A 14,382-nucleotide genomic window follows, 5' to 3' on the forward strand; every position below is an offset into this window, starting at 1 on the left:
TTCCTCTATCACCCCGTTCAAGAAGGTTGTCTTTACGTCCATCTAGTGAATCTGCCATTCCATTTGAGCTACTAAGGATACAACTCACCGGATAGAAGTGTATCTGGCAATTGGGGCGAAGGTCTCCTCATAATCTATCCCTTCTTTCTATGCATACTCCTTTGCTACGATCGCAGCCTTGTATTTTTCCACACTGCCATCTATAACATGTTTGATCTTGTAGATCCATCGAACCTATAACTGATCTGTCTTCCGGCCCTGGCACTACCTCCCAAACATCATTTGTCATGGTAGAGCTATACTCTTCTACCATGCCATCTACCCATACTTGATGCTGTGCGACCTTCTGAAAGATGGAAGGTTCTGCAACTGGAGCCACTGATGCTTGGTGCCTATTAGGTTGTCTGTGCTGTCTTTTGTTCGTCCTAGTAGTTCCAATAAACTCTGCTGCATCTCTCAATGTTTGACGAACCTCTCTGCTGGCTCGACCACTAGTTGTGGGAGGTTCAACTAGCTCCTCCTCATCTTGCCTCTGTTGCTCCATCTGCTGAGAACTCCATGGATTTCCTGCACCTGAGGAAATACTGTTATTGGTCACAGTACTCGATCCTTGTGATTGTCTTCTCACTTGTCCTGTGGCTACCGCTGTTGCTGGACCAAAGGAGCTTTTGTTGAGTGATTCTGATCACTTGCAGGCATTTTACGAGATCTCTTGGAAGCTCGGTCCTCCATGAACTTCACGTCTTGCCTCAGTAAAATCTTCCTATTGCTAGGAATGTAGATCCTATATGCCTTTGAGGTTTCGTTGTACCCAATGAAGAAGCCCTTCTCTGCAATTTGATCCAGTTTGGTACGTTTCTCATCTGGCACGTAGCAATAAGCAATGCTGCCAAATTTTTGAAGTGACTAACTTCTGGCTTCTTCCCTGTGAAGACTCCTTCTGGCGTTTTCTTCCCTAATGCTCTATTTGGAGTCCTGTTTTGAATATATACTGTCGTGTTACATGCCTCTACCCATAGAAATCTGGGTAAATACTAGTCATATAACATAGCCTTTGTAGTTGCAACAATGGTTCTATTTTTCTGCTCTGCTACACCATTCTGTTGTGGATTATATGGAGCTATCCATTCTCTCTTGATGCCTTCCTTTGCACACAAATCTGTGGAGTCTTTATCAATATATTCTCCACCATTATCTGAGCGAAACACCTTGTTCTTCTTCCCTGTCGCATTCTCCACGAGAGCTTTAAACTCTCTTAAACGATCAAAGACCTCATCTTTGGTCTTCAAAAAGTAGATCCAAGTTTTCCTTGAATGGTCATCAATAAAGGTGATGAAATATTCAGCATGCTGAGAGCTCTAATGGACATCGGGCCACAAATATTTGAATGTATTAGTCCTAACACGCCATAAACTCTGTTGTCACTTCTTGGAAATGCTGCCTTGACATACTTCCCAAGTACACATCCTCTGCACACATCATCATGTTCTGTGCCAAGTTTTGGAACCCTTGTTACTATTTCTTCGAGCATCCTAAGTGCTCCATGGTGTAGATGTCCCATTCTCCTATGCCATAACTCATTCAACTCCTTCCCACTGCTACTGTCACTGCCTATTAGTGCCATTGGAGAGTCAATCTGTAACAGGTACAATTTGTTACTTCGAACTCTAATTTGTCTTACCTTTTTCCAGCTTGGGTGTTTGACATACACTTTCTTCCCTACGAAGTGAATATCATACCCCTTATCCTATAACTGGGATACTGAAATCAGGTTCATACCAATCCTGGCACATGTAATACGTCTGTAGCGTTGGGGCTTGCTCCTGACTCCCTCTGAAAATCTATGGTACCTCTCCCCACTAGAGTACATTTCGTCCTGTTTCCCATAGTAATCTGGAAGTCCATCTACTCCTTGTAGCTAGAGAAATGTTCTCTAACCCTTGTCATGTGAGCTGATGCTCCACTGTCTATATACCAGACACCCTGTGAAGCTGATCCTGATAAGCAAGCAAATTCATCCTCCAACTTGGAAGACAAATTTGAAGTCTCTTGAATGTCACTTTTGTCCATGGTTATGCTGAAGAATTTATAGTGTGTTATTCCTCTTTCACTCGACACTGGTTCTGCACTAGCAATCTGCTGCAAAACCTTTTGCGTCTAGCTAGAGATTTACCCAACGAAATAACTGAGCTGCTCCCTCTGCCTCTGGAACCAGTCAAACTGGAAGAATCAGATTTTTCTGCCCCTTTCTCAGAAAAATCGAACGACCTCCTGCCAAGAAAAGACTGCGTCACCCTTGGGAATTTCGGCCTGTTGCTCTTGTTGAGCAGCGAAATTCCTTTCCTTCATTTCTGAGCTATCCAACTAATCAAATCCGCTCTGATGCCAAGTGAAATTTTTATCTATTGCAGTAATAGGAAATTATTCTTCTCACTGTAAATTTGATTATGCAGTTTATTTGCTATGACAAACAACGAATAAAATCACAATTGCAATTTTCACTGTAAAAATATTGCGGAAAATAAATATTGAAAGCTGAGAAATTCTAGCACACACACAAGAATTTTGGCACAGTTGTTTTTGGATAATCATCCCCGGAAAAACCCAATGTGGGAAAACTGGTGCAGCATATTAGGGTTTTATTATTATTCTTCAACAACAATTTTGAGTACAATAATTTAGATGCTCAACTGGCAATCTAATTTGAGGAAAATGTTGGCAAAATTATTGTGAGAATTTTCTCTCACCCCACAACTAATTTCTGCCTCCGAAATTACCTCCCTAGCCTCTGCACAGAGCCTCCTGTGTCACCCTCTGCGTAGTGCTTACGCGGACCCTGTGGGGATTTCTACCTTCTTACCTTTGCCTCTTCCTGGAACTGGAAAACTTCCTCCCGGAATGCTACTACCTACCTCTTCCACCTGCTACCCACCCTCTGGCTCTATCTTCTCTACTGAATTACTGCAACTGAGAAAATCGAATTGCTTGGGCATCCGAGTATCTGCACTGGTGTATTCTCTATCACCACATCGATCTCCTCTTATAATCCACTGTTGGAGCACCAACGACCAAGATTAAGGCTTAATCAATGGCTAGGATCATCTTTGGATCGATTAGTGTGAGTTTCTAGATGATTCTCGCCTTGACTTAATTAATATTGATTAATTAACCATATTCCTTAAGTTTAGACTTTGGAAATATTTAAAAACTGGTTAATAATCTAATTAAGTCATTTTTAGGAGGAATGTTCAGAAACGATTTCTAGACCAAATTTCGTGGCTAGAACTCATTCAATGCTACAAAAGCTAACACTTTTCTTATGTGAAATTGTGGAAATTGTCTTTTTATAGTGTTACATCATGTCATGGGCCATGTATGCATAAGTGAACATTCCTAGATATATTTTGTCGAAATTTTATTGTGATAAGTCATCATATATTGCATATCGAAGTATAAATACCTTGAAGCAATTGTCCCATGCCCTAATTGCCATGCGAAATTGTTCTAGAGGCCTCCTTGACTAAGTGAATTCATTCCAAGTATTGAAACATCATTGATCGCATTTCTCCCAAAGGATTAGGCATTGATCCTCCATAGGTGATCAAAAACATATTTTTCTCAACCTTCTCTCTTTCTATCTAGGCTTAGCCTACATAGGTCACCTAGCGCATCAATTATCTCACTATCTAGCCATCCAAACACTTCGAATTTTGGTCCACCACTGCGCTGGAGTTTGCTCTAGAGGCCCTTCCAAATTTGAAGCAAATTCGATAGTGGGATGTTGAGATATAGCAAGCCCTAGCTCCGAGATTGATTCTTGCCCTTGGGTTCCCTTGGCTAGTGACGTCATTCGGATCATTGCATCAAAATTAGTGAAAATTTCCCCTTTGATCCACTTCTCCTACTCAATTAGGTCAAGAACACCCTTGATTGATCAACTCCACCCCCTTGACCTAATTCTTGGTCCACTTGGTCCCATGTGGTCCCACAACTTACTGAAGATAATTTCACAAAGACCATTTTTAAACCAAGTTTTCACAAGGATTTCTAGGACTAGGTCCCTCTTTTACAAGTCTTATTTGCAAACCCTAGCCTTTGAAATTCCCTTCGCCCTTCTTAGAGAGCCTTACACCTTGCTTCTCAAGTAGCGAAACCATGCAATTGAGTCTCTCTTGTGAATAGGCCTTAGGAATCACTCCTTATCCTCTTATTGTCTCATTTATCTAGTGATTCCCTTTATATCGAGTCCCCTCCCATCGATGAAAGTCTGTAAAGTGCAGGGAGCCTTAACTGAGGTGACAGTGGGCTATCCCTCCATTGTTGCCCTTGACCTAGTAGTTTCCCTTTTAGGATTCCCTCCTAGGACCCCTGTTAGTTCGAGCGGTAACAGTATGTAGGCAATGATCTATGCCTAATAATAAAAAATGAATGCATAGGTAAGGACCTTGTAATCATAGAGGCAATAACTCAAATGCACAATAGTATGTAACATTTGTAGCAGCTTGGTGTCTATGTGACCAATATGTCTCATACTATGTGTGAAAATTTCTACGAAATTTCTATTGCAACAACTGGAATTAATTCTTCTAACTATAAAATCAATTTTGCAGTTTATTGCTACGACAACAACAAATTAATCACACTGTAATCTTTACAAATAAAATGTTGTAGAAAATAAAAGCGCTGGAAACTGAGAAATGCTAGCACACACACATAAAAATGACATCGTTATTTTTGGACAAAAGTCCCCAAAAAATCCTAATGTGGGAAAACCAGATGCAACAGGTGAGGGTTTATATTATTATTGTTATGCAGAAATTCTGAATACAATAAAATGTCACCACACTGGCGATTCTACCCAAGATAAATACTGGAAAAAATATACTAAGGGATTTTACCCTCTCTCTGAGCAATCTCGACACCTGACTGCGTCTGAAAAGCAAGTCGTCCACCTGCTTTGCGCAGGCCCTGCATCACCCTAGCGCAGACCCTCACATGCTTGGCTTGGTATTGTTGCCAATCTTATCTGTCTTGCTTGTTCCTGGCAGGGAAAATGCTTCTCCAGCCCCTTGGAAAATCTTCCCGACCTCTAGAATTGAAAACGACCTTCCCTTCAACCCAATCAAACTACTATGTTGAAGCAACTGCACAGTCCCTGCGCTGCTTCCTGGAGAAAAATTTAGGCCTCCTCTTCCTAACTCTCTGGAACTGGAAAACTTCCTCTGGATCACTGCTGACCTCTCCTGCCACCTACTACTCACTCACTGGCTCGACCTCCACTGCTGAATCACTCTTGCTATTGAGAAATTGACCTGCCTGGGAAATTGAGTATCTGCACTGGTGTGTCCTCCATCTACCCATCGACCTCTTCTTATAATCTCCAGTTGGGACTCCAACGACCATGATTAAAACTTAATCGATGGTTGAGATCATCTCCAAGTCGATCCATGTGAGTTTCTAGATGATTCACACCTTTCTCAATTAATTCCTATTAATTAACCACTTTTCCTAAGTTAGACTTAGGAAATTTTTAATTATGGTCAATTAATTTAATTGAGCCATCTCTAGGTGGAATTTCCATAAACGATTTTTGGGTTTTGGAGAACTCCTGTGTTTTAGCCTCTCCACAAAGTCTCGAGACTAGAACACCATTCGATGCTACAAAAACTAACACTCCCTCTTAGCGAGGAAGGTGTTCTAATGTAGCACTGCTACAACACTTTGTCCCTACATCATCCTCCCATACATGCTGCTGATGTTTGACAAGAAACTTTGGTGGAAATGATTACGCTGCTCCCTCAGTCACCGTTCTGCGTCCTCAGTCACTGCGTTGTCCCCTTAGTCACTGCGTTGTGTGCTCAACCACTGTCCATGAACCACTGCACTAACTCTGATTCATCTGCCACTGACTGTAGTTGAACCATGCTGCTGCATCTGTGCTACTGCTGACACTGCATTGTACATCTTGTACCGCTGCCAACTCTACATCTGCACTGCAACTCTACTCCCTCTCAACTGTTGTTGCTGCTACTGCAACTGAGAAGCATCCAAAATACTGAATCAATTGCATTTCTATGTTGCCACTGTCTCCTAAGCATTTGATTGCTACTAGGCTTTCTTACTTCTACTAGTTTGCAACTGTGACTCTTGAATCTGACTACACCAATTGACATTGATCCTCTTGCTGCTAAAGATTGTGGGCCCCTATGGCAAGGTGATGATCCATGAGGAAACACCATCTGATGCTCGCCTCACTGAACCTTGCCCGACTCTCTGTGCAACTCTTGGACTAAAGCTCCATATCACCCCACCTCACTCTTGGAGGTATAGTTGCAAACATGGCGAAGTCTTCCTCTGACCTGGAGGAGAACTTGTCTATCTCTGCGGATGCTGCTGCCTGATCCTGCTTCTCCTGCTTTTCCTTTTTCCTCTGAGGACACTGAGTAATGTAGTGGCCAAACTTGCCACAACTGAAGCACTTGACCTTAGATAGATCCTTCTTTTTCTTCTTCTCCCCCTACGAACCTTGTCCCTCAGTGGGACCCTTCGATGCAAGGGCCACATTATTTTCCTTCTTCACACCTTTCGATCCCTTGCTGCTACTACCGTTGATGGATGTCTTTACCAGTGCTCGCCTCATCTCCTCCTACTGTAGGTTTGACCACATCTTGCCCCACCTTGGTAATGTATCTTGTTCCAGAATACCTTGGAAAAATATTTCCCAATCCTCTGAGACACTAAACGCTCAAGCTTTGTATCTTGAGGCACTTCTCCTACGGCTACAAGTTGATCCCGAATTTCCTGAATTCTAGTGAAAAAGGGGTCAATGCCTTACCCTAATGCATCGTGATGTTCCTCAACTTCTCTTTCAAGAACGTCTTCCGCTACTCGAAAGGATTCTGGTATAGCCTTGCGAGAGCATCCAACATCTTCTTGACCGATATATGCAAGATTATATGGTCTCGGACTCCATCCAGGATCATCCACTTCGTTTTGGCCATCTCCTTCTTCAATTCTTTTAGCTGATCTGCATCAATAGGTTCTTCCACAATGTTCTTTGCGTAGGTCTTTAGACCATGCTCATCAAGGAGAAAGGATGTCTTAGCCTTCCAAATAACATAGTTGGAGGCACTGGCTAATTTGTCTTGATCCCTAAGCCCGACTATGGCCATCTCTGCAAAATCTCAAAACTAGAATCTCGTCATGTTTCCTACTTGGCTTCCTGTTATGAAACTCGCACTCCCTTATGGAATGTGCAAAACTGCTCTGTCTGCCTCACTCTACCTTTAGTTGCTTCCTAGAACTATTCGCTCAATCTTTCTGAATGTCCTCTGGAAAACTGGAACATGAACTGTAATCCCAACAACTCGAATTGGCTAGTTTGGCAAACTCGCACGACCTTTTGCTACTGGAAAAATATGGATCTCCTCCAGAAAACTGGAACTAGAAACTCTCTAGTAAAATTTGGAAATTCCTCCCTTTGTGTATGCACTTTCTCTTCCACCCGACATGGATCCTGCTCTAGCAAACTGCTGCAAAACACTTTGTGCTCAGATAAGAAAATTTGCTCAGCGAAAATATTGAGCTGTTGCTACTCCCTCTACCTGCTGGAATCACTATTCCGTACAAATCGACCTTTCTTGGAACAAATTGATTTTGCTCTAGTGATCTCTAGAAAATTCATGAGAAGGGGTCAAGATGATCTTAGCCATTGATTGGAGTTAGATCGTGGTCATTGATTCGTCAACGCAAGATTATAAAAGCAAATCAATGGGGCACTTGGAGATCACATTTGAGACACAAAATTGTAGTGATAGCAAGGGCACAGTGATAGCGAGATTCGAGAATTTCCAGAGAAATTCTTTACCGATATTTAAGTATTTCGATAAGAGAAAGGAGGCCGAATTATTCTGTAGAGAGAAAGTCAAGTCAGACAGTGCATGCAACCAGTTCAGCCGATGTGAGTTGCCAGTTGCTGTATATCTTTCTAGAGGTAGAGCGAATGGGTTTATCAGGTTGCTGGAGGCAGGATAATACACAAGTTTAATTTTCCCGGAGGCAGTGCGAGTTTCTGGGTGGCGAGTTCGTACTCTTTAGTTTGCCAGTGCAAATTTTTGGACGTGCAAATAGCCTAGGAGAGGTTGTGTGAATTTGCAGAGGGAGACTTATGTTTTCCCAGTTCGATTTTGCCAGTAGGAGTGGAGAACAATATTTGTCGGAGCTTTGCCAGTGTTAGGTAAACGATTGTAATTCTCAATTGCTGAATATTTATTAATAATATAAACCCTCATCTGTTGCACTGGTTTCCCCACACAGGGGGTTTTCCCAGGGACTATTGTCCAAAAATATCAGTGTCTAAATTTTATGTGTGCATTATTTTCTCAGTTCCTATTATTGTTGGTGAAAATTGCAGTGGTGATTTTATTTGTTATTTGCCGTAATTAATTTTGGAAGACAAATAATTTGTATAAGATAGAAGAATAATTTCCAGTGATTGCAATCAAGGAAATTTCACATGAGGCTGTTGCTGCAGTTTGAAGATTGCGTAGAATCCAGAAGAAACCAACGGAGTTTCTGGTACCAAGTTTTCATGAGAATTAGTGTTGTAATCCCCCTTCTCAAGATCATTTAATAAATAAATTGGGGTTTTTGCCTTATTTTCTCTCCATTTTTTTGAATTGGTAATTTAAAGGCTAACAATTTTATTTGTTTTTGGGAAATTTTATGGTATATTTTCATTGAAGAAATTATCCATTTTTTATCATAATTTTTAAAAATGGATATTTCTAGCAAATTCTCTATTTTATTTGTAGTTTAATTTGTTGAGGGTTTACAAGAAAAATTCTTGAAGGAATTTGTTAGAAATAGTACTAAATATTTAAAAAAGGATATTACAGGGACAACCTCATTTATAAGACAATTTTGATTTTTAGAAGCTTCTAGAAATCATGAAAAGATAATTTTTTTGTTTGCTAGTTTATGTGAGTCTTGAGATCATTGGCATGACTAACCTGTGGCTTGGGTAGCTGCGACCCAGGAGCATCTAGGCTGTCAAAATCACTCGGGGATCGCACCCTATCTAGGCCATACCAGCCTTAGCATGGTTGGATTTTTGCCCATGGAGTTTTGAATAGGGTTGCGAGGGAGCGACTCCCCCCCTTCAAATTGCTCCCAGAGCGAATCGGGCGCGACTTGGGAGTGCGCTCCCAAAATTCGCTCCCGTCGCGCTCTCGCAAAAAATTCACTTCCAAATTTTTTCACAAAACTTTTGTCACAAAGATGTTCCAAACACAATTTTTTTCAAAGAAACAAGGTTTTTTTGAGTAGGGCATCCCTAATATTCAAGCTTATGGCCCTAGTACTAATATCCAATTCATGGTAATGTTAAATTATTAAAGCCCTTTTACTTAAATTTTTAACATTACCACGAAATGACTCAGGATGTTTGGGAGTGGTTCCAACCTCATTGGATTTCATATAGAGAAAGTAGAATTTTAGATCTCACTCAAAATCCAATAGACTTATCAGTTTTTCAGGATTTTAGGATTGTGGGGATTGCAATGTTTCCATTGGATTTTTTCATGTACTAGGGTATGGGACTTATATTTAATCAAGAGCAGCATGTTGATTTTGGGTAGCATCGGATGTGCTCTAGCTCCAAAATTTTGTGGAGGGGCTAGAATACATGAGATTTCCAAGACCTAGAAATCGTTTGGAGAAATTCCACCCGGATGAGGAGTTAATAAAATAGTTAATATTTTTAATGGGTTCCTAAGTCTAGACTCTAAACTTAGGAAAATAAAAGTATTAATGGGTATTAATAAAGATAAGGGTGAGAAGCTTCTAAGAGACAAGGATCAAGTTTGTTTTAATCTTAGTTGTTGATTAGAGACTTAATCTCGACCGTTGATTCATCAACAGGAAAAGTAGAAGAGGAGACTTGAGGATCATTTGGAGACACACCAGTAGATACTCAGTATCCCAAGGAAAATTGATTCTCGAAGAGAAGGAGATCGATTTCAGAGGGAGAGTTGCAGGGTGGAGGAAGAGGAGGGCATCAACAGCAGTTAGTGACTGAGGAGGATGTTGAAATTTCTAAGTATTGCCGTTAGAAATTTTTCTGTATTCTCTGGTTTATTTTGCCTACTTGTTTAATTGCTAACGAGTTATTTAACCATCTAAATACTGAAATAAACACAATATAGTCTCAACCATCTACAGATCATTAGTTGAAAGAAATAGACAAACACACAAGGGACACCGTTATTTTTGGACAATCGTCCTCGGAAAAACCCAACTTGGGAAAACTAGTGCAGCAGTTCTGAGAGTTTTATTATTAAGCAAATTTTCTTGAATACACTAGGTGCCAAACTGGCTCACTCGACAGAGACAATAATCTGGCAGTAGTACCTCCCTTCGGAAGCAAATATTCTGAAAGTCTACTCCACGAAACCCTCTTCAGCACCTCTATGAGACATTGTCAACCCTCCTGGCCTCTGCGTCAGGTTGAAACCCTTTGCGCCATCCCTCTGAGGCTCTGCGCAGCCTCTCTGGCCCTCTGCGTCAATCACGCAAGCCCTCTAGGCCTCTTCGCAGTCACTGCTGGCCTCTGCGTGGCTCCCTCTGGCTTTGCGTCTGCCTCTCTGCCTCTGTGCTGGTCTTCCAACACTATCTTTGCCTCTCTGCCTTGCACTCACTGCCCCTCGCTACAACTCTGATCACTGGTTCGATTTCTCTTAGCAAGCCCCGCTCTAGAAAATCGAACTGACTGATCAATCTGGTGTATCTCCAACTGACCCTCGAGCCTCCTCTTATACTTTTCTTGTTGAGTCTTCAACAACTGAGATTATATCTCTAATCAACGACTAAGATTAGATTTGGCTTGATCCATGTCCTTTAGAACCTTCTAACCCAGTTTTATATTAATACCCATTAATATTTTTATTTTCCTAAGATTAGACTTAGGAACCCATTAAAAATATTATTTATTTTAATATCTCCTTCACCAGGTAGAATTTCCCCAAACCGTTTCGTGGTCTTGGAGATCTCATGTGCTTTAGCCTATCCACTAATTTTCATGGCTAGAGCACATCCGATGCTATCCAAAATCAACAAAGGAGGTGACGCAAAGGTATTGAGAGACAACGCAAAGGGAAGACGCAGTCCTCACGTAGGCTGATGCAGAGGGACGCAGAACCACGCAGAGTGACTCAAGAGTGACACAGAGCTGGGAGAAGGGTCTCCAGGGTGTCAGAAAGTTTCCAAGGAAGGGATAAACCTTGTCTCAGGTGTTTTCTCTTAGTAGTGTCTCAGTTTCTCTGTAAAATCATTCCTTGTAAAAACAATTGTTGCTGAAGATTAATAAAACTCTCATCTGCTGCACCAGTTTTCCCACATTGGGTTTTTCCGGGGACAATTGTCTAAAAATAACTGTGTTGAAGTGATTGGTTCTTGTGCTTGTATTTTCTATATGAAATTATGTAATAACTGTAGTAGAATTTATTTTAATATTTGCTAAAGGGATTTCGTAAATAACTTATTGTGAGAAATAAGTAGGTGAAATAAATTAGTTACTGCAGTAGAATTTCGAGTTAGAAATTTTCACACACCAAGCTCTCTATGTACCTTCATGTTAGTGACATTGGTTGTCGAACTCTTCTATCATGCCCCTACTAAAAATGTACCCATCACTCAAACAAAATCTTGACTTGACATGCTACATTTTTTCTATCTTATGTTAATTGCTTAGAGGGTGATATTAATGACAAAGATCCCAAGATAGACAATGATTTTGATGATATGTAGCTATTTGTTGTAGCATGATTTTTTTGGATACTAGAGGCCATATAGAGCCTACTTGTTGATGTATTTTCAGTTCAGAGATGGATTACACTTGATGCTATTTTGGTTATGTGCACCCTTACATGCTATATAAATGAGAACTTGTAACTTGTGGACGTGGTTGATGAAGATTATAACTTCTAGATGATTGATGTTATATGGTGTAATCCATGTTTTTATGCTTTTTATATCTAATTCATCATTCTACATGCTTTTGTTGACATATATGCATCAAAATATATAAAAATATATATTATATAAAAATTCGCTCCCGATTCACTCCCAAACTGGGAGCTTTTGAAAATGTCACTCCCCGCTCCTGCTTCCACTCCCGCTCCCTGCTTCTGCTCCCGCTTCTGCTTCCGAATAACCTTGGTTTTGAACTGGTGACCTTTACACCATGGAGTGACTTAACAGAACACCCTTTCGCTTTCTGCTCTACGCCCTGTCTCGAAAAAAATATTAAAAAGACAATTTAATATATTAAATTATTGAGTAAATGATTAAAAAATTATTTGTGGGTCCCAAGCAAATCTGGGCCCTCATTTCTGAATTTATGCATGGAAACGTGTTGTATGGCACCTGAAACTCATTTCTGTGGGGTTGAAACACATTCCAAAATTGTGAAACACATTTCACCCCTGCGAAACGTGTTTCAGCATTCCCATGCAGAAACATGGGCGGAATGCAGGGCGTTTACGTGTTTCCTGCAACATAGGTACAAATGAAATTACTAGTTGCTATAGATTTATCATAAACATGGGAGGACTGCATTCATGTCCATGCTCTGCTTTTATTGTATATATGGACAGGGAGAGCTGTTATCCAGTGGTATCTGTTAAGTCTGCAGAAGGAACTTCAGTCTGTGTAGTGATGTACTGAGACAAAATCCCATGTTTCTTTGTGGTTGCGTTCCTCTGAAGACTCTCAACTATATCATAACCATTGTCATGACAAGCTTCACTAGCAGAACTACTAGTTCCTTCTTGGTAGGTGTGAGAACTGTGAATCTTCTCACCTAACTGTCTACTGCATTGCTCATCTGTGTCATCCGAATTTTGAAAAATCCTTCCCCATTTTTGAAATTCAGCAAATTCTTCAGAACTCATAAAGCCTTCACTGTTTGCATCTACTGGCTGCTATCAGCTCTTTTGAACCCCCCAATTTTGTGCAGGACAAATTGTGGGTGACAAGTCCTTTAATTGCTAGCTGATAAATGGAATACACAAACCTGTTGCTCTGGTACCACTGTTGGAAAACACATGAATGGAGATAAGCATGATATTGCATTTCATTAACATGATACACGTATAAATACACGATCTTGACCTTTGGATTCATCTTCCAAGAGGTCCCTTGGACTCCCAATATCTGTTCCTATTCAGTTGTGATTTTTCATATTCCTTCTCAAGTGAATAATACAAAATATCACAACCCTAATGGATTATGTTTTCAATATCATTCTGTTTATTGAACTTATTGTTGCTGTAGATGTTTAAAAAAAATAGAAATGAAAAAATAGGATTTGTGTATTTTTTAAGTTTGCCAATATTTTCCCCATTGTTGCCTATAAGTTGCTTTTTGAAGTCCTGACACTTGGGGACACATTCACCAGCATGATGTCTGTAACATTGATATAAATCATAATGCTTTATGATTTGATGTTTGATGAAGATGTGACTTTACTAAATTACTAAGGATTTAATCTCTAAAGGTGGTTAACTGTTTTATTAAAATTACTCATTAAAAATATTTCTGTATGAATACTGCGCACACATATTACTTGTTTTTACATGAATGCTAAAAATGCTTGTCAATCTCCAGTTTTAAGAGTTATTTAACCTGCCAAAGTTTTGCTTTCATATTTCTGAGATGAAGTTTGTTTAAAATCAGTGTTACAATACCTCACAAGGAGGCTGCTGTTCAATGTTGCGACGAAGTGGAACCAATTGCTCAGGTATCATTCCTGCTATTGTTTTTTTTTCTGATATATTGTTGAATGAAAGAAAAGGAATGTCAATTAGATGAAGACCTGATGGTGTCATATGTTCTATGTTATTCAGTCTATTGGAGCAGTAAATACAATAGTGAGGAGGCCAAGTGATGGAAAACTTATTGGGTATAACACAGACTATACAGGTGCCATTTCTGCAATTGAGGATGGACTAAAAGGTACCCAATTTCCCACCTTTGTCTTGTTTCTTACACCATTCTTCTTTTCTCCCTTTTGAATGGGTCTATTGTTATTGAAACAATAAAATTAGCCCATATAGACTGATTGGTTAGTTGCTTATGGTTGTTTCTCAATGAGCTTTGGCATTTGTCTCACAGGTAGACTTAGCAGTGGAGATTGGGGAAATACTTCCCCTCTTTCTGGAAGACTCTTCGTGGTTGTTGGAGCTGGAGGAGCTGGTAAAGCCCTTGCATATGGGGCAAAAGAAAAGGGAGCGAGGGTTGTGATTGCTAATCGTAATTATGGTATCTTCTTTTCCCTTAAGTTACACGGAATAACATAGATATTATGTGTTTTCCTCAAGGAGA

At 40.2% G+C, this 14,382-nt stretch overlaps 1 protein-coding gene across 3 annotated transcripts in view; it reads left to right on the top strand.

Annotated features, from left to right (window-relative positions):
* LOC149230157 (bifunctional 3-dehydroquinate dehydratase/shikimate dehydrogenase, chloroplastic-like) overlaps positions 1-14,382 on the top strand; it is a 178,203-nt gene that overhangs the window by 134,198 nt on the left and 29,623 nt on the right. For 2 of the 3 annotated variants that reach the window (XM_089378872.1, XM_089378870.1), the window contains 3 exons: positions 13,720-13,798; positions 13,905-14,013; positions 14,173-14,319. In XM_089378872.1, coding sequence (XP_089234998.1) covers positions 13,720-13,798; positions 13,905-14,013; positions 14,173-14,319 — 335 coding nt within the window. The remainder of the gene's footprint in view (positions 1-13,719; positions 13,799-13,904; positions 14,014-14,172; positions 14,320-14,382) is intronic. The other variant, XM_089378871.1, reaches the window with a different exon arrangement.

This window comes from Pinus tabuliformis, chromosome J (assembly GCF_031772625.1).
Source record: "Pinus tabuliformis cultivar Carrire ecotype Pingquan chromosome J, CPIR1, whole genome shotgun sequence".
In the NCBI taxonomy this organism is placed as follows: Eukaryota; Viridiplantae; Streptophyta; class Pinopsida; order Pinales; family Pinaceae; genus Pinus; species Pinus tabuliformis.